Source organism: Somniosus microcephalus, chromosome 4, assembly GCF_052327205.1.
Source record: "Somniosus microcephalus isolate GS21.2 chromosome 4, FLI_Smic_1.0, whole genome shotgun sequence".
Classification (NCBI taxonomy): Eukaryota; Metazoa; Chordata; class Chondrichthyes; order Squaliformes; family Somniosidae; genus Somniosus; species Somniosus microcephalus.
The window spans coordinates 290,662,122-290,688,931 of NC_140990.1; the positions used below are offsets into that span (position 1 = coordinate 290,662,122).

General features: G+C 45.3%; 1 protein-coding gene across 2 annotated transcripts in view; it reads left to right on the forward strand.

Moving 5' to 3' along the window:
- thsd7ba (thrombospondin, type I, domain containing 7Ba) overlaps nucleotides 1-26,810 on the forward strand; it is a 1,218,118-nt gene that overhangs the window by 69,470 nt on the left and 1,121,838 nt on the right. For both annotated transcript variants that reach the window (XM_085986643.1, XM_085986644.1), the window contains exon 3: nucleotides 18,834-19,008. In XM_085986643.1, the coding sequence (XP_085842769.1) occupies nucleotides 18,867-19,008 (142 nt within the window). In that variant the 5' untranslated portion in view covers nucleotides 18,834-18,866. The remainder of the gene's footprint in view (nucleotides 1-18,833; nucleotides 19,009-26,810) is intronic.

The window sequence follows — 26,810 nt, forward strand, 5'->3', positions numbered from 1 at the left end:
TGGTTATCGGTCGGTCATTAATGATGGCTTCGACCTCGCACAGAACGGTTTGGAGTCCCTCGTCGTCCAGCGCTTGCTGCTTCAGTACAGAACTGAGTAGTTTTCTTACGGTGCATATCTGTCTTTCCCAGACACCTCCGTGGTGGGATGCAGCCGGAGGATTGAAGATCCACTTAATTCCTGTTTGCATCATGGCTTCCTGTATTTTAAGCTGATTCCAACCTTCAATAGCTTCCCGTAGTTCTCTCTCCGCTCCGACGAAATTAGTGCCATTATCAGAACGCATAATGGACACCTGTCCTCTTCTACAGACAAAGCGCCGCAAGGCGTTAATACAGGAATCAGTGTCAAGCGTGTGTGCCACCGCAATATGAACTGCTCTGATGGTCAAACAAGTGAAAAGCACACCATGGCTCTTGACAAGGCTCCGTCCTCACTTTACCTCGAAAGGCCTGAAATAGTCCACCCCTACGTTTGTAAATGGGGGCTTGTCTGGTAACAAACGGTCTTCAGGCAGGTCTGCCATTTTCTGCTCCCCAGCTCTAGCGTGTAACCGTCTGCAAACAATACATTCAGAGAGTATTTTTCTTATTACGGAATTAGCTCCTGGAATCCAGTATCTTTGTCTTAGCTTCGCAAGCACGTGATTCCTCCCACTGTGTCCAATACTCTGGTGTATATGCTGAAGAATGAGAGTAGCAACCCGGAGGTCCTTAGAAAGGATAGCAGGATGCTTGGCCTCCTCTGGTATAGCAGATTTGTTTAGTCTCCCTCCCGCCCTCAGTACTCCATCTTGCAGTGTAGGGTCCAGCTTGTAGATATGACTACCTTTCTTGATTGGAGTATTTTGCTGTAGAGCTTCGCTTTCTTCTGGGTATCTTTGTCTTTGACTGAAGCAAACTATCTCCTTCTCAGCCTTGGCCAAATCCTCCACGGTCAATGAATTCTTGCTCAATGTGGTCTTGTGCTGATGCATATACTGCTGTAGAAGCATTCTCTGCTTATCAGGGTTACTTTCAGACTGACTGATAGTGGCTCGGTACTCTTTTCTCTTACCGCTCAGGTGTAGCAGCAACTCTTTCAACCTTAGAAACCATGCAACTGCTTTCCTCAACTGGTGCCATCCTGAGAAATGGTTAACAAGCTTGTTCACTGTGTCAAAGTTCTCTTTCGTAGTTATGAAATTTACTGTGACTGATCTCTTGACTTCGACGTCGTCTTCAGTAATCTGACTTGGCATATCTGGTCTTTCTGGCCATGATCTCTCTGTTTCCAGCAGATAACTTGGGCCTTGTATCCAAGTTTCACTCCTCATGAAGTTTTCAGCCTTCAATCCCCGTGAGGCTTGATCTGCTGGGTTTAATGAGGTGTTTACATACCTCCATTGAGATGGTTGTGTAGCTTCTCTAATGGATGAGATTCTGTTTGCTACGAAGGTCTTGAAGCGTATCTTCTCATTCTCTATATACTTCAGCACCGTCGTGCTATCCGTCCAGAAGACAGATTCTTCTAATGGGAGCTGTAACTCTTTACGCATCACCTGGTCAACTTTAACTGCAACAACCGCTGCCGTCGATTCCAGTCTCGGGATGGTGACCTGCTTCAGCGGAGCCACCCTGGATTTTCCCATGAGGAAGGCACAATGTTTCTGGCCCTGTTGATTTGTCAGCAAGAGGTAGGTAGCCGTGCCATAGCCGTCCTCACTGGCGTCCGAGAAATGATGTAGTTGAGCCGTCTTTGTAACTCCAAAACTCGCGGGCTTGATGCATCTACTGACGTTGAAGCTAGAAAGTTGTTGCAAATCTGTCAGCCATCTGTGCCATCTCTGAGCTTGACCTTCTGGGATATCTTCATCCCATCCTCTCTTGTCTCTACACAGTTCTCGTAGCATCAGCTTCACCGGCAGAATGAGTGGTGCCAGGAATCCGAGAGGGTCGTAGATGGAACTGACCACGGAGAGAATCCCTCATCTTGTGGATGGTCTTTCGTTCACCATTATCCTGAAGTTGAACGTGTCTGACTCGATGCACCATTGTACACCAAGAGCTCTCTCGATAGGAAGGACATCGTGGCTCAGGTCCAGATCTTTGACTTCAGTGGCTCTTTCCTTTTCTGGGATAGAAGCTAGAACTGCTCTGCTGTTGCTTATCCACTTAGTCAGATGGAATCCTCCATTCGAACACAGAGTTCTAAGGTCTCTTGACAGTGCGATGGCATCGTCTTCTGTTGACACGGACTTCAGACAGTCATCGACATAAAAGTTTCTGAAGATTGTCTCCACAGCCTCGGATGGTGCTTTGCCCTTGCCATCTTCTGCAGTTTTTCTGAGAGCGTAGCTTGCACAGCTGGGAGATGATGTGGCTCCAAACAGGTGTACGGCCATTCTACATTCCACCATCGCTTCACTAACGTCGCCATCTGGCCACCAAAGGAAACGCAGAAGATCAGCATCTTCGTCAGGGATTCTGACTTGGTAGAACATTGATTCTATGTCTGCCATCATGGCAACGAGCTCTTGTCTAAACCTAGTCAAGACGCCAATGAGGGTATTAGTAAGATCAGGACCTTGAAGCAGCTGGTCATTCAATGAAGTTCCTCTGAATGAGGCGGCGCAGTCAAACACTACACGGATCTTTTTCTTCTTTGGGTGATACACCCCGTGATGAGGAATGTACCAGACCCTTCCATCGTCTCTGTTCAACTGTTCTTCGGGCACTTTTACAGCATAGCCTTTCGCTATGATGTTTCTCATGAAGTCTTTGTAGTCTTCGTGAAAGTCGGGGTTCTTGTTCAGCTTTCTCTTTAGACTGATGGCGCGCTGTTCTGCTATGCAGCGATTGTTCGGCATCTTCGCGGTCTGTCTTCTCAGTGGCAAACCAATGTGATAGTGGCCATCAATGAACTGTGTGGACCTTGTCATCAAACCCATGAACTGATGGTCTTCTTGTGACATCTCTGTCTTTTCCTCACAGCTGCGTTCTGAGAAGTCTGTGTTGAACTGCTGTATCAACAGCTCTTCAATGCTTGCGATAGAGATGCGATTAACTGTGACGTTTTGTCGTTCCTCCTTGTTCGACTTGTGGCCATCATCTCTCCTTACCGGTCCATTGATTACCCATCCAAGGGCTGTCCTGACGGCGTAGGGTCCGTCATCCTTGCTGTTTATCACCTGCCATGGCTCCATAGTTTTGTAGGCATTGGTTCCAATTAATAGGCCAATTTCTGCTTCAATGTATGGGAGACGCACCTTTTCTAGGTAGGGCCATCTATCCACATCCTTCTGCAGGGCTAGGTTCCCTATTCTAACAGGAATCTCCCTCTGTGTGAAAACATTAGGCAGGTCTATGAAGTCCTTCTCTTCAAGTCCACACACTTCTAGGTCTGACGGGATATAGCTTTGCATTGACTTCTCATGACCCATGGTGCGTAATAGGATTTCTGTTCTTCTGCCTCTAACGTTCAGCTGTCGCATGAGTGATTCTGTGCAGAACGTTGCTGAACTACCTGGATCCATGAAGGCGTAAGTCTCCACAACCTTCTCACTCCTCTTAGACTTGATCCTTACTGGTACGATGGCAAGAATACAGTCACTGTCACCGGCCCCAGTGAGTCCACAAGTCTCTGGTTCTAGCGACACCAGAGCACTTGAAACAACCTTCTCGTCGGTATTGTTTTCTTCACTCTTCTTAGAGACTTGTTCTTCTTTATGGATATGCAGCAGACTGGGATGTTTCCGAGTGCACTCTCTGCATGTTGTTCTTTGCTTACAGTTTCTACTCAGGTGCCCCTGAGAGAGACATCCAAAACATAGGCCGTTGTACTTCAGGAATTCGATTCTGTCCTTATGTGGCTGTGCTTTGATGTCGCTGCAGAAATCCAATGTATGATTCTTCTGGCAGAACAAGCATGGCTTCTGAAAGGCATTAGCAGGCGTCACTGTGCTGCTCTTTTTGGGAGATGAGTTCTGGGGCCTTTCTTCCTCGGCCTGAGTGATGATAGTTGCAAAGCTGCTTCCCCTGGAACCACCTTTCCTGAGAGTCTTTGATTCAGCAGGCTTGGCTTTCACTCTTCCATCGGTGGTCGGGCTGACATCCTGGATGTTTCCAAACAATGGGTCCCTAGCAATTTTAGCCTGTTTGTCTATGAAATTCACTAAGTCTGCAAACCTGGCTCTACTTTTCCGTCTCTCCATTATCTCAAAGGCTGTTCTTCTCCATTGTTCTCTCATCCTGTAAGGAAGCTTAGAGATGACGATTCTCATAGTCGTAGGATTGTCCATCTCTTCCATGAATTCAACATCCTCCATGGTGTTGCGACATCCTATGAGGAAGAGAACATATGCGTTCAATGCCTCTCCGTCTTCCGATCTGATCTGTGGCCACTTGGTAGCCTTTTCGATATATGCAGTGGCTATCTTCAGCTCGTTACCATAGTGCTCCTGCAGCAACTTCCTGGCTTCTATGTATCCCCGGTCCGGTCTCATGTGTTCACAGCTTCTGACCAGGTCTTGTGGTTTACCACTGGTGTACTGTCCCAGGTAGTACAACTTATCACTGCTGCTCTCTGTCTTGGAGTCAATGGCTTGTTCAAAGGATCTGATGAAGGGCTTATACTTGAGTGGGTCGCCTTGGAACACTGGTATGTCTCTTTGAGGGAGTCAAAACAGATTCTGTTGTTTTACAAGCATCTCTGTAATTTCGTTCTGACGTTGCATCACTCGGTATAGGCTTCTCCCTGTGTCTTCAGGCCTCTGGTGGTCATCAGCAGGGTCTAGTCTAGACCGTCTGACGTCTGGGGTAGCATCACGTGCTCCTGTTAGTGGAGAGGCCACTCTTCCACGCTGTAATGCCGGGGAATTGCTTTCGGGCTCTGTTGTAACTCTTGAAGGTGCCCTGGATCCAACTCTATGTGGCAACGTTGACTGGCAGTGGCTCCCGCCGTCCCGTGAGCCTTCATAATCTTCGTACGCACTCAACCTGGCATCTGAGACCTCGATAGCTGTTTTCATCTCCAGCCGTTCTTTCTTTGCCTGCACCTGGGCCCGCTGGGCCTGCACTTGGGCCTGTTGGGCCTGCACTTGAGCCTGCAGTTGGGCCTGTTGGGCCTGCAGTTGGGCCTGCAGTTGGGCCTCTTCCCGTTCAAGAGCTTGCTTCTCATCTAAAGATGCTGCGCGCGCCATCAACGCCGCCCGTTCAGCCTCCGCTCTCATGCGTCGCGCCGAGCTTGTGGTAGAAGCAACTGACCTGCGTCCAGAAACAGAGCTACCTTCTTTTCGATTTTTGCTCGGTCTGGCGGAAGTCTCTGAAATGCTATCGTCTGGTCCGACTTCATCGTCAACCTATCTTTTTCTGCTGTATCAGCATCTTGACGAATTTTTAACATCCACTGCTCCGTGGCCTTGATATAGTCCTTAATGCTGGTTGATTTAAGATCAAACCAGTCGTGCTGATCAGTGTTTCCCTCTTCTTCAGACAGAAGTGCTAATACATCTTCATTGAGTATATTAAATTCTTCATGCAGCTTGGAGAAATCGTAATACATCATGTCTTCAGCTTTCTTAATATTAGCATTATCTTCCATGAGACGATCAATTATCTTCATTTTTCCAGTTATCTGAACTAATTTAGCCTTCCTTGCACCTATGCTTCTATGTAACTTCTCTTCCCTTGCCTTTGGGGTGAGCTTTATTTCCCTCTTTTGGCCAGCAATCCTTCTGGCTGGGGGAAGCTCCTGGCTCCGTAGGGCCTCGGCCATTTTACCCGCAGCTCTTATTTAGCTTCTCAACAGAATGAACAAAGCAAGTAACAGTCACTGTACCTTCGCTTTCTTAAATTGTCGTCTGGCTCCGTGACCATTCATGTATACGTTCGCCGACGATTCCGTCCCTTCCTTCTTAGGGAGCTAGTTTTTGACTAATGTAGTGGCGCTTCTTAGTTTCCAAACAGGCAGGCCACTGGGCTGTGGGGCTTTTAACATCGAGTAGACGCGTGTCGAAATAAAACGTTCCCAAACGTAGCTTTGTCTTTTAAACGGTTTACTATAACACTTAACAAACAGAATTACAAAGCAAACACGTATAAACGAACACGGTCAAAAACTGTACTGCTCCAAACCTCACAGCTTCTGCCTCTTTCACCACGTGCAGTTTAAAACTGTAAGATGGCTGCACCCATGTGTGGCTTAGGGACTGTTCCATTGTGGCAAGAATGAAGGGGGTGTCGGACTATACTACTGGAGCAAGAAAATAGGGGGTTTCTTAATACAATAAGTCGTTCAGGTAAATTAACTGTATTATGCCATTTAGCCACTATTTTAAAGTATTTTCTTAAGCTTTTATGGCTCTTACAGTAGGCACTTGGGTGGTATAGCCAATATTCATGTGAAGTTTCTGGTAACGTGCTGTCAAACATTGAAATCTTTATTTTCAACACTTTGCATTCTTGGACAGATTTTGTGTGCACCGTTGGAAGTGTCTTAGTGAGTTGCAGCGAATGGTGAGACATAACATTCCCCCCGCTCCACACCCCCAATGGTGATGAGTGTGAAAGGAATGGCTTAGACATTGTAAGGATGCTTTATGGTGCTGGTGTGGGGTGGTGCCAAATGGGTGCATCACGTGGCAGCCAGGGTGTACAGTGTTAAGTGAAGTCAATCTGGACATGATAAAGCCATCGCTGACATCCCGGGCAGCAATGTGCATGGATGATGATGCCCTGGATCCAGTGCAGCATCAGGTGATTGTGGAGAAGGTTGGTGTGGATGTTGGTGCTGCTGGTGTACCCGGTGCTGCTGGTGTTGGGGCTGATCGTGTTGGGATTCTGAGGACTAATGTGAGATAGTTTCAATGGCACTGATGCTGATGGAATAGATGGCAGGTGAGGTTGAGATGACAGAAGCGATCTGTCAATGGGAAGAGAGGTTGTTCCAATGAGGTGACACTGGATAGAATGTTTGCACCAAACACTTGCTCGCTGCATAAAGGTCAATCTGTCTTCCAAATGCAGTAAGCAACAGCTTCTAACCTTGGAAAGTCAAGACTTATAAAATGGGAGCTTTCATAGAACATTTGCAGCTGTGAGGTTAGTAAATCATTCCATCCTGACACAACACCCGACCTACTTACCTGACGTGATCCCTGCTCTCCGGGAACTTGTTAAAAACCTGGTAAAATGGTAAGTACATGGGAAAATGGTGCTTAACTACCTTTTAACAAACTTTTAAGTATCTAAATTGGCTGACTTGCCGCTTGGTGTCGGGTCTGTTCAGGGATGGCAAACCTGACACTTGGGAAACTGACAAGGAGGCGGGTTTACTGTGGGATCCCGACCCGCTTTCAATCTTTGTGGTTTTGACAGCGGACCTGCCTCCAAACCCACACCCTGAGCACCGGCAAAATTCCGGCCTAAGTGTCTATTCCACTATTCACAAATGCAATACTTATAATTCTCAGTAAGGCATGTTCATTTTGTATATGTATCCTCTAGTTCTGAATTTACAATTCAAGTTAAATAGTCTGCTTACATTTACATTATTTATTTATGCCTTTCAGCATAAAGTCACATTAATCTCTTCTCTTTACTGCAGCGCAACCAGGTTCAACTCTGCGTCTTGCATGAAGATTTAAAGCCCATATTCTTGCTTCATTGCCCTCTTCGGTTCCTTTTACACTATTCATAAAAATAAGTTAAAGAGGGTGTCTTAATGAATTTATAAATATACAAAAACACAGAAAATCCTGGAAATGCACAGTAGATCCATCGTTAAAGAAAAAAAATAAACAATTCAGGTTTATTCTTTGTTAAAACTGAAACTCTTTTCAGATGCTGACAGACCTGTGTATTTCCAGTGTCTCATATTCTTATTTAAAATTTCCAGTTTTAGTTCATATATATGATTCATCTCATTGTTGCAAATAAGAATTACTTTCTGTTTAGTTTTATTCTTTAACTGGTGTATATTGGTAATGTTATGGGGGCAAGTAGGTTAGACGAGTTACTGAACAAGAAGGCATTGGGGAGCTGGAAAAACATCAGTAAATACATTGATCAGCATAGGGTAATCAACATAGTGACTTTTTAACCAGTTTAATTCCCTCGTGCTTCAAGACAGTGCCAACAATGATGCTATAGTTCAGTGAAATATATTTTTTAAACGTTTAAAAATCATGTAGCAAATAATCAGTGTTCTTTTTAAGAGTTTCTGATCAAACAGGTCCATTTTTAGAAAGAGTGATGACACAGGCTTTTTTGAATACCATGTAGCCTAAAGGATCGATTATCAGGAGCTAACTTGAACATTATCTGTATAATTATAACCAGGTGAAACGCAGCGAGGAAGGATTTGGAAGGGGAAGATCCTAGCTTGTTTTATTTTTTGAGGAAGTGTCATCCGATGTGAACTGAGGCCTTGGTGTACCGAGACTTCAGTTATGCATCTTTTCATGGTTGATACAAAAGGACTGATCATCATGAGGTGTGACTTAGCAGTCCTTTTGACTTCAGAATTTTGTTTTTCCTTTTTACACACAACTTTATTTTCTTATAATTTTTTACTACACTGATTAGACCATAGCTAGAGTACTGCATCTAGTTCTGGCCATCAAGATACAAGACTGACATTCAAGCCTTGGAGACAGTTCAGAGAAGAGCCATGAGGCTGATCCTCTGGGCTGGATTTTGTCATTAGGGGCGGGACTGCTGGTTATTGGGTTTCAGTCCCGCCCCCAATGACGTCCGGCCAACCCATGCTATTTTCCCTTGATTGACCTTGTTAAGCCCGCCCTGCGGGCTTAGCCAACCAATTAAGGAAAAGCCAGTGACAGAAGACATTAGCGTATGACGTTTCATCTGTCGAAATACTTTTGACTGATAAATTGTCGCATTTGGCAGCTTTGAGAAGCTGTCAAACACTGAAAACCTCTGTTCTGAGGTGAGCCCTTGTACTGAAGGCTCACCAAAACCTCTTTCCTCAGCAGAAATCAGATGGCTGCTGCATCTGAGAATGCAGCAACCATTCTGTCATCTCTGCCATTGAGATGAGGCACCTCCGGATCCCCAAAGGTTGAAGCCTGCAGGAAGAAGCAAAGGTAAGTAAACTTTTTCTAACACTTTACACTCACCTCTCATACTTACCTCTCCACACTTGCACCCATCACTCCCCTCCACAGCGGACTTTTCGATCCCTCTTACCCCCCGCAGACCCACTGTTCGCCTCGCTGACCCTGGCAAGGTTCGCAGCCGTCTGGAAGCCCGCACTTGCAGGGGTAAAATGGAGATAAGCCTCAAAACTGCCTGTTAACAGGCAGTTAATTGGCCCTAATTCCCTTCCCGCCTCGAGGAGACGGGTCCCTGGGAAGATGGCATGGAGGTCTGTTGGGAGCAGATTCATAGAAAAGAAACATAGAAAAATAGGAGCAGGAGTAGGCCATTTGGCCCTTTGAGCCTGCTCCGCCATTCAATATGATCATGGCTGATCCTCTATCTCAATACCATATTCCTGCTCTTTCCCCATACCCCTTGATGCCTTTTGTGTCTAGAAATCTATCTATTTCCTTCTTAAATATATTCAGTGACTTGGCCTCCACAGCTGTCTGTGGTAGTGAATTTCACAGGTTCACCACCCTCTGAGTGAAGAAATTTCTCCTCATCTCAGTTCTAAATGTCCTACCCCGTATCCTGAGTCTGTAACCCCTCGTTCTAGAACCCCCAGCCAGGGGAAACACCCTCCCTGCATCAGTCTGTCTAACCCTGTCAGAATTTTATACATTTCAATGAAGATCCCCTCTCATTCTTCTAAACGCTAGTGAATACAAGCCTAGTCGACCCAATCTTTCCTCTTGCAACAGTCCTGCCATCCCAGGAATCAGTCTGGTGAACCTTCGCTGCACTCCCTCTATGGCAAGTATATCCTTTCTTAAGTAAGGAGACCAAAACTGCACACAGTACTCCAGGTGTGGTCTCACCAAGGCCCTGTATAACTGTAGTAAGACATCCTTGCTCCTGTACTCAAATCCTCTTGCAATGAAGGCCAACGTACCATTTACTTTCCTAACTGCTTGCTGCACCTGCATGTTTGCTTTCAGTGACTGGTGTACAAGGACACCCAGGTCCGTTTGGACATCAACATTTCCCAATCTATCACCATTTAAATAATACTCTGCCTTTGTTTTTCCTACCAAAGTGGATAACTTCACATTTATTCACGTTATACTGCATCTGCCATGTATTTGCCCACTCACTTAACTTGTCTAAATCACCTTGAAGCCTCTTTGCATCCTCCTCACAACTCACAATTCCACCTAGTTTCGTGACGTTAGCAAGCTTGGAAATATTACATTTGGTTTCCTCATCCAAATCATTGATATATATTGTGAATAGCTGGGGCCCAAGCACCGATCCCTGCGGTACCCCACTAGTCACCACCTGCCACCCCGAAAAAGACCCATTTATTCCTACTCTCTGTTTCCTGTCTGTTAACCAATTTTCAATCCATGCCAGTATATTACCCCCAATCCCATGTGCTTTAATTTTGCACACTAACCTCTTATGTGGGACTTTATCAAAGGCCTTCTGAAAATCCAAATACACCACATCCACTGGTTCTCCCTTATCTATTCTACCAGTCACATCCTCAAAAAGCTCCAGTAGGTTTGTCAAACACGATTTTCCTTTCATAAATCCATGTTGACCTTGTCTAATCCCATTGATATTTTCTAAGGGGGCGATTTTCCCAGCCCCGAGGAGGCGGGACAGTTGGTAAAATGGAAAAAACTGAGTGCGGGTTCGGAACCCATCTCCAACCCGCCTCCGCACAATTTTATCGGCGGTTTTGATGGGTGCCATTCGGTCCCGCCTCCAGCAGTCCAGAGGTGTTGTTAAGACCCTTAAATAGTAGTTAAGGGCCTCTATAATCCTATTTTGACAGGCCCTTGTTATTGTTCCACATTTTCAGCGTGTTCCACGACCCTCCTACACCACACCAGCTAAACCTGCCGGGTTGACAAGTGGGTGGCCTCCTCACAGCAGCAGCTTCACCATTAAAATGGAGATTTCATCAGGGATTAGATGCAGGTGGCAGAACTTTGGTTCAAAAGGTCTTTCAGAACTTTTAGCAGGCCTACCGAAGTCGGAGGTACTGCATCTTCTATCTCTCAACTGTGGGATATTCTTGGAAGACCCTCTCCCTGCTTGGACTGAGTGCTTCCCCAACAGAGGTATCTGTCAGCAGCATGTGAACCAGTTATTTCCTTTCACCATGGAGCTCTGATTCGGATGAGGAGCAGCCATGGCAGCAGCAGAACCAGGCAGCACAGCAGCAGGAGCCCCAACCTCCTGCTCACCCAACTGATGCTGCACAGGGCAGAAGGCACCAGCTCATCGAAGCACCTCGCCGCAGGAGATACCCCCCTCTCGGGGTTTACAGACAGAGGATGAGCTACCTCAACATGAGTGAGCAGCAGTGCCAAAGTAGGCTGAAACTTTCGCGAGAGGTTGCCCGTGACATCTGCGCAGTGCTGCACCAACACCTGGAGCCCAGAGGGGTGGGTGGACACCCTGACATGAGTCTTGTCATTCATGTGGAAATGACTTATGAAGTAATACTGGGCAGCCTGCTTGTGGCGCTGTCCAGGGAGAGTATAAATACTCGGGCATGGGCCCAGCTTGCTCAGGACATTCTTTAACAGGAACTAGTAAAAGACACAACTAGATCACCATGTTGAAAAACAGTTGATTAAAGCCTTGTTTAATACTGAGACCAAGTGCCTAGTAGTTTTCTTACATCACACCCCTTACTAGTAGCTGTCAAAGTCACCACTGCACTTAACCCTTTTGCCTCAGGCTCCTTCCAGGGATCATCAGCTGACATCAGCGGCATCTCCCAGTCGGCCGCCCACAGTTGCATCATGCAGGTTACCAATTCCCTTTTCGCAAAGGAGCACAATTACATCCACTTCTCAAGGGATCAAGCAAGTGTAACCGCGCGTTCAGTTGGCTTTGAAAATATGGCAGGCTTGCCAATGGTGCAGGGCATCATAGACTGCACCCCATCACAACCCAGCTATCTTTGTCAACCGGAAGGGCTTCCACTCCCTCAACGTACAGCTGGTGTGTAACCACAAGAAGGAGATTTTACATGTTTGCGCCAAGTTCTGTGGTAGTTGCCATGACTCTTTCATCCTGCGGAACTCTAGTGTTCCTCCTTTCTTCAATCTGCCAAACCACCTTAACAGATGGCTCCTTGGTGACAAGGGCTACCCTCTGAAGAAGTGGCTAATGACACCGATCAAGAGGCCAGCTAACGAGGCTGAAGAACGCTACAATGCCACCCACACTTTGACCAGGTGCATCATCGAGCAAACCATTGGCTTGTTGAAGATGCGATTCTGATGCCTTGACAGATCATGCTGAGTCCTGCAGTATTCAGCAGCCAGGGTCTCCAGAATGGTCATGGTCTGTTGTGCACTGCACAGTGTTGTGGCTTGCAGCTTCCTGATGAGCAAGTGGCTCAGTTCATAGCCTTCTCCGATGAGGAGGTGGGAGGAGGGAAAGCGCCGGCCTATCGACCAGGGGCAGCACGCGAGCACATGGCTGCCCGTGATGCACTTATCCTGGCCAGGTTTGCATAGGTTGCCAATGTTGGCACATGTCCTTGGCTCCATCTTAAGACATGATAGACAATGGACAAGACTCTCTGGCCTCCTTTCACTCTGGCCACCAACCTGACCACGCAAGTGTTGTGGAGCCCGCAATGTGGAGCTGCCTCAGGCGAAATAACAGATGCCATCAAGCCAACAGTTTGCCATCAAATCATTCCTTTACTTTCTAACAGGGATGCCATTTCATCAATACACATAAACATTCACCCAAGTGGCTACCCCTGTGACTAATGGTGCTTTATTTTTTTCTTACGCATGCTCCTACGTGGTGCTACCCCTGTGGCTTCAACAGAAGTGGAGGCCCCTTGCTCACTTTCATGCTGCTCCTGCTTCGACACCTTTGGCGGTTCTGTGGATGGTCCTATGGAGAAGTAAAGGCATGGGTTAGACATTTGACGGAAGCGCGGCATGCAGATGGAATACTGCAGATGCTCAAGTGGCATTCTAATAATGTACACCAGCAGTCATTTCAGTCACTCGAGCAGTGTAAATGAGAGAGAAGTAAAACTATTCGGTCACCAGCTTGCTCTGCCTCACCTGTCTGTACCCCACTTCCACCTCCACCTCTGCGCTGGCGATGTCCAGGGCTGCCTCTTCAGCCTGGGTGAGATGGGCTAGGTAAGGTGGACCTCCTCCTGTCTTTGCCCTTTCCCGTCTATTGTGGGCTCTCTTTTCCTGCAGTGAGGGAGATGAGTGGAGTTGCAGTGAGAATGATGGAGTGAGTGTAGAGGGTCCAGAGCATAGATGCTTAGAAGGAGACAAAGATGGAGTGAGGATCCATGTCCAAGGGCCCTCCCTGTGCATCATTAGTTGTTGTCATTGCTGCCCTCACACTCCCTTTCAATGTTATGCATAGTCAAATAGTCAACTGATTGGGTTCATAGAGTGAGAGGGATGGTGAAGGGTGCAAGGGTTGTAAGGGTAAAGTGGGATGTGTAGGAGGAGGTTGACAATGCAGAGTGCTGATGATGAGAGGAGAAGGGGAGCAGAAGGAGGGTCAATCTTGTTGTACGAGGCCCCTTGGGTCAGAGCGATCATAATATGATTGAATTCTTCATTAAGATGGAGAATGAAGTAGTTGACTCAGAGACTAGGGTCGTAAATTTAAATAAAGGAAACTATGATGGTCTGAGGCATGAGTTGGGTAGGATTGATTGGGGAATGTCACTCAAAGGGTTGACGGTGGATAGGCAATGGCATAAAAATAAAACAAAAAAGGTGACTCAACCGTGGCTAACGAGGGAAATTAGGGATAGCATAAGATCCAAGTAGAGGACATAAAAATCGGCCAGAAAAAGCAATAATCCTGAGGATTGGGAGCAGTTTAGGATTCAACAAAGGAGGACAAAGGGATTAATTAAGAAGGGGAAAATAGAATGAGAGTAAGCTTGCAGGGAACATAAAAACTGACTGTAAAAGCTTTTATAGATATGTGAAGAGAAAAAGATTGGTGAAGTCAAACGTAGGTCCCTTGCAGTCAGAATCAGGGGAATTTATAATGGGGAACAAAGAAATGGCAGACCAACTAAATACATATTTTGGTTCTGTCTTCATAAAGGAGGACACAAATAACCTCCCAGAGATGCTGGGGAACATAGGGTCTGATGAAAGGGAGGAACTGAAAGAAATCAGTATTTGTAGGGAAATGGTGTTAGGGAAATTGATGGGATTGAAGGCTGATAAACCCCCAGGGCCTGATAATCTACATCCTGGGGAACGTAAGGAAATGGCCCTAGAAATAGTAGATGCATTGCTGATCATCTTCCAACATTCGATGGAATCTGGAACAGTACCCATGGATTGGAGGGTAGCTAATGTTACCCCACTATTCAAAAAAGGTGGTAGTGAGAAAACGGGGAATTACAGACCAGTAAGCCTGACATCGGTAGTGGGGAAAATGCTAGTGTCCATTATGAAAGATGTAATAGCAGAGCACTTGGAAAACAGTGACGGGATCGGACAAAGTCAACATGGATTCACTATAGGTAAATCATGCTTGACTAATCTACTGGAATTTTTTGAGGATGTAACCGGTAAAATAGATAAGGGAGAACCAGTGGATGTGGTGTATCTGGACTTTCAGAAGGCCCTCGATAAGGTCCCGCATAAGAGATTAGCGTGTAAAGTTAAGGCACATGGGATTGGGGGCAAGTTATTGACTTGGATAGAGAACTGGTTGGCAGACAGAAAGCAAAGAGTTGGAATAAACGGGTCTTTTTCTGAATGGCAGGCAGTGACTAGTGGGGTACCGCAGGGATCGGTCCTTGGACCCCAGCTATTCACAATATATATAAATGATCTGGACAAGGGAACTAGATGTAATATCTCCAAATTTGCAGACGACACAAAGTTGGGTGGGCGTGTGTGCTGTGAGGAAGATGTCGAGAAACTCCAGGATGATTTGGACATGTTGGGTGATTGGGCAGAAACATGGCAGATGCAATATAACGTGGATAAATGTGGTTATCCACTTTGGTGGCTAAAACAGGAAGGCAGATTATTATCTAAATGGAAATAGATTGGGAGAAGGGGAATTGCAACGAGACCTGGGTGTCCTTGTGCACCAGTCACTGAAGGTAAGCATGCAGGTGCAGCAGGCGGTTAAGAAGGCAAATGGTATGTTGGCCTTCGTAGCGAGAGGGTTTGAGTACAGGAACAAGGATGTCTTGCTGCAGTTGTACAGGGCCTTGGTGAGACCACACCTTGAGTATTGTGTGCAGTTTTGGTCGGCTTATCTGAGGAAGGATGTTCTTGCCATGGAAGGAGTTCAGCGAAGATTCACCAGGCTGATACCTGGGATGGCAGGAATGACGTATGAGGAGAGATTGGGTTGATTGGGCTTGTACTCGCTGGAGTTTAGAAGAATGAGAGGTGATCTCATTGAAACTTATAAAATTCTGACGGGACTGGACAGACTAGATGCAGGAAGGATGTTCCCGATGGTCGGGGAGTCCAGAACCAGGGGACACAGTCTAAGGATAAAGGGTAGGCCATTTAGGACAGAAATGAGGAGGAATTTCTTCACCCAGATAGTGGTGAACCTGTGGAATTCGCTACCACAGAAGGCGGTGGAGGCCAGTTCATTAAATATACTCAAAAAGAAGTTGGATATATTTCTTAAGGCTAAAGGGATCAAGGGGTATGGGGAGAAAGCAGGGACCGGGTACTGAATTTGGATGATCAGCCATGATCTCATTGAATGGCGGAGCAGGCTCGAGGGGCCGAATGGCCTACTCCTGCTCCTATCTTCTATGTTTCAAGGTGAAGGTATACTCACTTTGCCTGACCTTACAAGGTCATTGAACATTTTACAGCACTGCATCCATGTTCTGCTGCACACCGATCTGGAGGTGATCTCCCTTGCCAGCTGTACCCAGACAGCCTTGGTTTCTTTGGGAGGCCTCTTCCTCCCAGATGAGGGGAAGTGCACCTCCCTGCTGGCCCTCAACCAACATTCCCAGTGCCTCACCTGAGAACCTCAGGGAGGCCCTTGCCTTGGAGTTAGCCATTGTTGAAGCTGCAAAAATGTTGGAGGTGGTGCAGCATCGACCAAAATCCAGTGGAATGAGTCAAGGCAGTAAGCAGCCCTTAAATGAAGCTGGATAAGTGATGTAATCAGAGGCGAGTTTCAGTCCCAAAACACTAATTGGCCAAGGGCGACCCACACCTCTGAAATCAACTGGTTAATTAGGGGGAAAATCACAATTTTTTCCCACCTCTCAGTGGAGGTGAGTTTGGAACCCACTCAAACCAAAATCCACCTCCAACCCACCTCCATTGGGAAAATCGCACCCTTGTCCTGTTATCACATCCTTTATAATAGACTCTAGCATTTTCCCTACTACTGATGTTAGGCTAACCGGTCTGTAGTTCCCTGTTTTCTCTCCCTCCTTTTTTAAATAGTGGGGTTACATTTGCCACCCTACAATCTGCAGGAACTGTTCCATAATCTAGAATTTTAGAAGATGATAACCAATGCATCGACTATTTCCATGGCTACCTCTTTTAGTACTCTGGGATGCAGATTATCAGGCCCTGGGGATTTATCGGCTTTCAGTCCCATTAATTTCTCCAACACTTTTTTACTAATACTAAGTTCCTTTAATTCCTCCTTCTCACTAGACCCTTGGTTCCCTCGCATTTCTGGGAAGTTATTTGTGTCCTCTTCTGTGAAGACAGAACCAAAGTATTTGTTTAATTGCTCTGCCATTTCCTTGTTCTCCATTATAAATTCTCCCATTTCTGACTAAGGGACCTACATTTGTCTTCATTTCCCGTTCCCAGTTTCTGCCATTTTCCCGGTAGTCCCGCCTCCACACGCGCCTCCCCAGGGCTGGGAAAATTCCTCCTTCAGTAACAGAGGACTGATGTATGAGGAAAAGCTGAAGAGGTTTGGGCTTTTCATCCTTGGAAGTAGGTGGCTGACATGTAACTTCATAACTATATTAAATAGTATGGAAAAAGTAGATCGAGAAAATTATACATAGAAGTTCCTCAAACTGAGAATAGGACACGGTAACAAGGAAGTGCTTCACACTGATCCATGGACTTCGGGTAAATATAGGAATTGCTAAATGAAAAAAGACCAAGGCCCATCGAGGTTATCTTTTATCATCCTGGTAATTGCATGAAAGAATGATAATGGAGTTGTTGACTGGTCATAGCAATCAATCTCTCTCAATTAGTCTACTACAGACCCAGACATGACTCAAGAAAAACCTCAGTGGTAGAGAGCTTTGGGAACCATAGGTCCAAAGTCATCTGCTCCTCCCAAGCCTGCTACACTTACCACATGGCATGTTTCAAATTATTCATATATACTGTATCGAAAAACATTATTTTCAGAAAGAGATCTATCTAATTTATATTTAATAAATCACTAGTAACTGCTTCCACTGTCTCCCCAGGGAGTCTGTGCCATAGATTGACCACTTGCTCACTGAAATATTGGGGGTGATTTTCCCAATGGGGACGTGATGGAGGCGGGACTGCTGCTCGTCAGATTTTAGTCCCACCTCCATCGACATCTGGCCAACCCACGCTATGTTCCCTTGATTGACCTTGTTAAGCTCGCCCAGAGCTCTGTGAAGCTGTCAAACACTGACAATCTGTCTTCTAAGTTGAGTCCTGGGACACAAGCTCACTTCGAGATCTCTCCTGAGCAGAAAGCAGAAGGCCAATGCATTTGAGAATGCAGCGGCCATTCTGCTTTCTCTGCCGGTGAGATGAGGGACTCCCGAGACCTGAAGGGATGAAGTTGGAGGAAGAAACAAAGGTAAGTAAAGCTTTTAAAACACTCGACACTCTCTCACACACACACTTACCTCTGCACACATGCACCCATCACTCACCTGCACACCGGACATCTCGGCCCCTCCGACCCCCACAGACCCACGGCTCATCTCGCTGACCCTGGCGAGGTTTGGAGCTGTCGGGAAGCCCACACGTTAGGTGGCAAAACAGGGATTATCCAAAAAACTGCCTGTTAACAGGCAGTTAATTGGCACTAATCCCCTTCCCGCCTCGAGGAGGCGACTCCCAGCACGGGTTGGGTACCCGCATCCTGGGAAGATGGCACGGAGGCGAGTTGGGGTGGGTTTGGTACCCGCCCCCAGCTTCTGCCATTTTCCCAGCAGTCTCGCCTCCATACCCGCCTCCCCAGGGCTGGCAAAATCATCCCCATTGTTTCCATAGATTGGTTTTGAATTTACCCCCTTCAAGTGTAGGCCGTGTCCTCTGGTTCTACTGTTCTGGACAAGGTGAAATAGCTTGTCTTGGTCTACATTATCTAGTCCTTTTTAGAATTCTGAAAACAGCAATCGTATCCCTTCTCAACCTTATCTCTTCCAGCGAGAACATGCCCAATTTGCATAATTGTTCCTCACAATACAATCCCTCTATCCGCTCAATCATTCTGGTTGCTTTCTTCTCTATCTGGGTAGCAGAGTGCAGGCAAGAAATCTGGAATCCTTTTGAGAAATGACTGGAGATTGTGAGACTGGATGAGTTATGATTGGCCAAATGGAGGACTTCATCTGTATTTATCTTGTGGTCTCATGATGACTTCCCTTTAAGACTCTTTTTTTTTTAAATGAAATTTTTTATGAATGCATTGGAAAACCAAGGTAAAGGGTGGCCATGTGGGAATCATTAAGCCTATTCATTGTTTTGTCTCCAGAAACTGAAGTGTTAAGACGAAATTCTCTGGACTATGAGCCTGAGAGATGAGTTTGGCCTGGTGGGATGGACGTGGCAGAGTTTGAGAAAATCCGTGATGCTTTGGATCTTCATTTTTCTACAAACACAAGCTAATCTTGAAGCACCTAAAGAAACGCAGTACATCTGGAGAACAGGTAAAACTACAAAATAATCAACAATATAGAGCCCATCATGCACCTTTCTCTGTGTAATGATTATATCTTAACTTTACTGCGACTGGTTTGTTGATTATATATGCATTTTAAAGGTCCTCTGACTCCTGTAAGCCTGTTATGCAATGTTGCAGTGGACTGAAATAGCCTAAACTGTTTCCAATAATAACTATATCACTTCCACATCACACTTTGCAGTACATTTATTAATGCAAATTTTTCCAAACTATCAAAACAGATATTGAGTAACTCTGTGAATAAGACCTTGATAGCCACAAGTCAAGTTTTTATCACTTGTAATGAGTTTATATTAACCAAGGAAATTGTTAGTTGTTGCATGTGCTAATTGCTATGATAGTGGATGACCACCAACACACTATTCACAAGCGGGGCTTTCTAAACATCTAGTCTTGGCGAATGCAGCAAGTCTATATTGGAATTACTGGTGAGTACGCAAGGCTGAAGGACTGGAAGCTATACAACTATATTTATTTACATATATGTCCTGTGGTGCTGCTTTATAGTAAAATTCACATCTTGACTTTGTACTGTAAGTTGTGCTAATTATTTCTTGCTATTGTCCAGGTCCTTCTTGTCATTGACCATTGACACTATGATAATCATCTATTTATATTGTATCTTTAACATAGAAAATGGCCAAAGGCATTTCAGAGAATTGGTTGCTGAACAGTAGTATAAGAGTTAGAATAGATGATTGAAAGCTTTGGAGAAAACATTGAAAGAGATAGGAGGTTTTAATGTTAAACGCAGGGAGACAAGTAGCAAGGGGGAGGAGTTTTGGGAGGTGGTTCTAGAGGAGGGCTGAGATAACTGAAGACTCTGCCACGAATGGTACAACAGAGAGACGGGGACATGCAGTGGAGGCCAGAATTGGCAGACCAAAGAACACACTCTGGGATGCAAGGTGGGTAAGGGAAGTATTGTGGAGGTGGAAATAAGTGATCTTGGTGATGGATAGGGTATTGGACTTAAGACTTAGTTTAGGATTGAATAGGATTGAGGTTTCACACTCGGGCTATTTTAGAACCAGTGGGAGAAACTCTTAAAACAAATTGGGACAGTTGGGGGGAGGGGGAAGAATCTCAGTTGAGGACTAATGGGAAACATTTAAAAGCTGAGAATGCAGAATAATTACATACCCAGGGCTAATAAACACAGATTAAAGAAGTGTGACCCTACACTGATTAATAAAATAAATATGAGGTGAAAGAAGCAACCAGAGAAAACTCTAGAAAGTCTGTGGTAGGAATGGTAAGGGAAACCACAAGGGAAAAATAAAGAAACCTCTTTTAAAAAAAAAGTAGAAGAAAGGCCATCAGAGGGGCAAAGATGGAATTATAAACAAGTTGTGGAAGCCAAATGTAAATATAAGATACTTTTCCAGTACTATACCACCAAGAGGGTTATCATGTATAAGCAGAAGAATTGAGGAATTGCACATTCAAAGTATACTTTTGAAAACCGCGTCTATCTGAATCTGTTAGTTTGTTAATTGCTACAAAAAATAAGCATTTTGTCCATTGGGGAAAAAAAAAACTGGTCCCAATGACAGCTAGTCAGTTCTACGCTACTCTTAAAATTGAATTTTATTGCATTAAGGGAAATCTGTTAATTGGTAGAGAAAAACTGATCTCAATCATAAGCACTAATTTGATCACAAATCTACTGTAGATTTTTCTTTGAATCTTTTGAAGGAAATAACTTTCCTTCCTAAAAAATTATTTTTCCACAATCCTTTTAATGAATCGAAATATATTATTCAATATTCAATTACCTTCCAATTTGGCAAGCTGGCCAATAGACCTGCTTTCATCGCAGATACTGCAGATTCATTATGTTACAGAGAAGCCTGTGTACCACTGTGTCACACCATACTTCACATATCCAAATCTAAGCGTGTCATTACCTGAAATAATCTATAATGGAATGGATAGAAGAAAAAGATTTGCAGTGGACTCTCATGAAAGAGTACGATAAATAATTCAATAAATGTAAAATGTCACGGATGTTCTGCAGAAGTATAATTTGCTGAAGGATTATGCATTAATGAGCAGGTATTACGGCAAAGTAAAGAGTTTGAAGAATCTGTTTTTGCTGTGAAAGTTCTTTATTAATATGACTAATAGGAATAGATCAGTAGAATTTCTTGTTTCTCAAGTGAATTTAACATCAAAGGTTGATTGGGAACAGTAAATCTTTCATACTCCACTTTTTCACATTATCGCTTCATTGTATGCAGTGAGATATTTCTGAGAGAACACTTCTTTCTTTACTGCAGTCATCCTCTCTCTCATGCAGAGAATTACAGCAAAGTGCATACAGTTCCACAAGTATCAGATATAATCTGCTTTGATGGCAAAATTACATTCACGGATGAGTGTGCCAATGTAGGGCTTATAATCTTAGAGATACAGAGTGATTCTCCGCTATTCTCGTACATTATTAATATTTTTGGCTTGTTGCTTATCTGTAGAGTTAAAGCAAACTGAAATGCCTCCCAAAGAACGAATTCCACTTTCAAAGCAGTGCAGAGCTAGGTGCCTGGTTGTGTGAAATTGTTGTTGAAATTAGAATGTAATGAAACTTTGCTTTTGCAAATTTTAAAACCAGACTCCCTCTGTGAGCAGCACTTTCATTTTGTTCTCAGCAGTGCGATAATGACTGCAGCTCCAGATGCTGCTGATGTGATAAAGAGATTGATTAATTTTACTTGAAAGGGCATATGCTCAAAGAGATTCAGATCTTAACACCAAGAAGGAGGAATCTGAATCCCAGCAGTGTTAAGAAGCTTCATATGTGTTGACATTCAGCTGCTGGTAAAAAGACTACCCAGCATTTTTACAAGACATTTACAGCGCAAACAAATATTTATTTTTCCACATTCCTTGAAGACGGAGTTGCTTTTATTACATATGGATCCAAGAGATTTATAAAATGGAAATCTTGGTTTTCAAAGCTCAGATAGAAAATCAGTAATTGCCTGTTCGAGGTCTACCGTTTGCCATCCAGCTACTGGGACCCAAAGATGGCCCACAGATTAAAGTGAGCTGAGCCAAAAATGTCAGAGCATATTTACAGATAAGTAGGAATACAGGAATGTACTGGTTGTACCAGTACTGATAATACAAATCACCAGAAATTTGGACAAGGTAATTACATAGAATCTACAGCACAGAACCCGGCCATTTGGCCCAACTAGTCTATGCTGGTGTTTATATGCCACACGAGTCTTCTCCCACTCTAATTACTTCTTCCCACCTGCCCTCGGACCCCTCTATTCCCTTCTCCCTCATGTATGCATCAAGCCTCCCCTTAAATGTATCAATGCTGTCAGCTTCAACCACTCATGGGAGCGAGTTTCGCATTTTCACCACGCTGTAAAGAAATTCTTCCTAAATTCTTTATTTGATCTGTTAGCAACTATTTTTTTATTTATGCTGCCTTGCTCTGGACTTACCCACTAGTGGAAACATTTTCTTCACATCCACACTATCGAACCTTTTCAGAACTTTAAAGGCCTCTATCAAGTCTCCTGTTAGTCTCTTTTCTAGAGACGAGTCCCAGCCTCCTCAATCTTTCCTGATATTTGCATCCTCTCAATTCTGGTAACATTTCTGTATATTTTTTCTGCACTTTCTCCAGCGCTTCAATATCCTTTTTGCAATATAGAGACCAGAAATGCACACAGTATTCCCATTTAACACTACGGGCTGGATTTTGTCAATGGGGACATGATGGAGGCGTGATTCCCACTTTTTGGGTTGTAGTCCCGCCTCCATCGACTTGTGGCCAACCCACGCTATTTTCCCTTGATTGATTTTGTTAAGCCCGCCCAGCGGGCGCAGCAGGCCAATTAAAGGACACCTGGTTACTGGTGACGTCAGTGATTGACATTTCATCTGTCAAGAGCTTTTGACAGATGAAAAATCAGCGTTTGACAGCTCTGTGAAGCTGTCAAACACTGACAATCTGTCTTCTAACTTGAGTTCTTCTACTTGGACTCAGTTAGAGATCTCTCCAGACCAGAAAGCAGAATGCTACAGCTTTTGACAGTTCAGCGGCCATTCTGCTTTCTGTGCTGGTGAACTGAGGGACTCCCGAGAACTGAAGGAAGGAAGCCTGCAGGAGAAAGTAAAGGTAAGTAAAACTTATTAAAATACTTTACACTTACCTCACACACTTACCTCTGCACACATGCACCCATCACTCACCTGCACAACGGACATCTCGACCCCTTCAGACTTGGTGTGGTTCGGAGCTGTCAGGAAGCCCACACTTCAGGGCTAAAAATAGGGATTAGGCAAAAAACTGCCTGTTAACAGGCAGTTAATTGGCACTAATCCCCTTCCCGCCTCGGGGAGGCGGCTCCCAGCGCAGGTCGGATACCCACCTCCTGGAACATTGGCACGGAGGCGGGTTGGTGGCGGGATGGGTTCCTGCTCCCCGATTCTGCAATTTTCCCACAACTCCCGCCTCCAAACCCGCCTCCACGGGGCTTGGAAATTTGAGCCTTACCTCTCTGCTTTTGTATTCTATTTCTTTAGCACTGAACCCCAGTACTTTGAATATGAAATAGAAGAACTTTGTTTAGATTCACTAATCATATGAACATAAGTAAATTCAGTCAAATTATCCCAATAGTATTACAACAACAGGAAGGTAGTTAAGAGACTCAAATGGAGTTGAACATAAGGATGGACAGGAGATCATTAATATGGTAAATGACTATCTCTTGGAGGTTTATACCAGGGAGAAAACTAACATACCATCCAACATCAATCGTATATTGTGTGTGCTCTGGGATTTTGTTGGCAAAGCAGAAGTTATTGGCTTAAAGGACTGAAAATCAATACATTCTCCAAGACAGATGGACTATACCCCAGGGTATTTAAAGAGACAAGGAAGAGATTTGTGAATCACTGACAATATTTTTGAAGGAGCAAGTGAATGCTGGGAAGTTTCAACACACAGAAACATGCAAAAATAGTTCCCAAATTCAAAAAAAGTGACATTCTTAACTGGGGTTGGTGGAGTTCTGTTTATAACTTGTCCTGCAGTAAATGTATAGCTGGAGAAGGCTTTCTGGGAAATTGCACTGATGAGTTTGAACCCTGTTGTCAGCCTTGGCTCAGTGGTAGCATTCTTGCCTGTGTGGTAGAAGGTTGTGGGTTCAAGCCCCACTCCAGAGACTGAAACACATAATCTGGGATGGCACTTCAATGCAGTACTGAGGGAGTGCTACACTGTCTGAGGTGCCGTCCTTCGGATGAGACATTAAATCGTCTGCCCTCTCAGGTGGATGTAAAAATTCCATGGTATTATTGAAAGAGGAGCAGAGTAGTTTGTCCCCCAACCAACACCAAAACAGATGATCTGGTCAATTATTTAATTCCTCTTTGAGGGACCTTGCTGTGTGCAATTTGACTGTGTTTCCTACATTACTATGATGACTGTAATGCAAAAGTACTTTATTTACTGTAATGCGCTTTGGGAACTGCTAAGGTCATGAAAGGTGCTATATAAATGCAAGTTTGTTCTTCCTGTTGTAATTAATAGCTGTAATTAATAGTGAAGAGATGCTTTTTAATCATAGAATAGAATCATAGAATGGTTGCAGCACAGAAGGAGGCCATTCGACCCATTGAGCCCATGCCGGCTCTCTGCAAGAGCGCTTCAGCTAGTCCCACTCCCCCGCCCTTTGCCCGTAGCCTTGCAATTTCTTGTTCCTTCCGGTACTTATCCAATTTAACTTTTGAAATCCAAGATTAAATCTGCTACCACCACCCTTTCATGCAGTGCATTCCAGATCCTAACCACTCGCTGCATAAAAAAAGATTTTCTTCATGTTGCCTTTGGTTCTTCTGCCAATCACCTTGAATCTGTGTTCACTGGTTCTTGACCCTTCCGCCAACAGGAATAGTTTCTGTCTATCTACTCTGTCTGGACTCCTCGGCTGGAGCGTGGGGGCAGTTAAATTGTTAATAATGGGATTTCCAACGTGATCCCACCTCCAACCCACCCAGCTCCGGTTTTGTCGGAGGCGGGACGGGGGGCAGGCAGCCAACCCGCTGCCAGAGGGTGTTACCTGAATTTAAATATTAAAATGAGGCTGGAAGCCTCTTTTATGTCCCCTCCATTTTGAATTTAACGGCCTGTGGACAGGTTTCACATAATTCATGAAACCGGCAGTTAAACCGAGGCAGGGACTGCTGCAACCAGGAGGTAAGTGGCTTTATACCTACCTCCTGGATCCAGGGTCCCTGCCTAACCCACCCCCAGCGATAGAACACCCCACAAGGCCTCCGATCACCCAACACCACCCCCAGGCCTCTGATCCCTACCATGAGGCCTCCCCCACCACCCCACCGATGATGCTGAGGCCGGCCACAATCCTCCGGTGGCCGGCCGCGATCCTCTCTTTCACCCCTCCACCCCCTCCAATGCTCCGGCTGACCCCCCCACCCCCCAGATTGCCCCCAATCCCCGGCCGATCCCATTCCCACGACCACCGATGCCACTCCCCTCCCCGCCGCCCCCCCCCCCCCGAGTTCCCTGATTTCCCCGATGCCAGCCCCCGGACCGACCCCTCGCATCTGCAGGCCTACCCGCCCGCAGCCAGCCAGCCTCTCAATCGGGCTGGCTGCGCGCGGGAATCCGAGTCCTCACATGCAAATCAGGCCCTACCGTTAAAGTTGGCAGCACCTGCGGGAAACCTGGCCTCCCGGGTTCCTCGGCGGCCCCCCGCCCCCAACCCATGTCCCTGGAGAAAATTCCGGCCTTCATGATTTTAAACATCTCTATCAAATCTCCTCTCAGCCTTCTCTGCTCTAAGAACAACCCCAGCTTCTCTAATCTATCCACGTAACTGAAGTCCCTCATCCCTGGAACCATTCTTGTAAATCTTTTCTGCACCCTCTCTAAGGCTTTCACAACCTTCGTAAAGTGCGGTGCCCAGAATTGGACACAATACTCCAGTTGAGGCCAAACCAGTGTTTTATAAAGGTTCATCAAAACTTTCTTGCTTTTGTACACTATGGGCTGGATTTTGCTACGGGGGCGGGTTGGAGGTGGGAAACCCACATTCGGGCTTGTTGTCCCGCCTCCATGGAGATGTGGCCAACCCACTGGATTTTCCTCTGATTGACCTTGTTGAGCCCGCCCTGTGGGCTCAGCAGGCCAATTAAGGGCCACCCGACAACAGGTGACGTCAGAGATTGACATTTCATCTGTCAAAAGCTTTTGGCACATGAAATATCAGTGTTTAACAGCTGTTTGAAGCTGTCAAGCTCTGAAAAACTGCTAATTCAGCCTCAGTCCTTTCTCAGGATAACTTTAAAATCATTTTGCTGGAGAAACAAAGAAGCTGATTTTTTTTTTTAAATCGGTGCTTCTGTGGTTCTTGCAGCCGACTCCCGACACCGGAATGCAGGACTCCTGTAAAGGTAAGTAAAAGTAAGTTAAACTTATTTAAACACTTGCAAAACACTTACCTTTGCACTCCTGCACCCCTCACTCACCTGAACACTGGGCATCTCGACCCCTCCAAGACCTCAGACCCACGTCCCGCCTCGAAAACTTTTCGTGGTTTGGAGCTGTCGGGAAGCCCACAAACCTGCAATAAAAATCGCGAATAGGCAAATAACTACCTGTTAATAGGCAGTTTAATTGCCTTTAATCCCTTCCCGCCTCTGGGAGTCGGGTTCCAGCACTTGTCGGGAACCCGACTCCTATGAAATTGACATGGAGGCGGGTTGGAGGCGGGA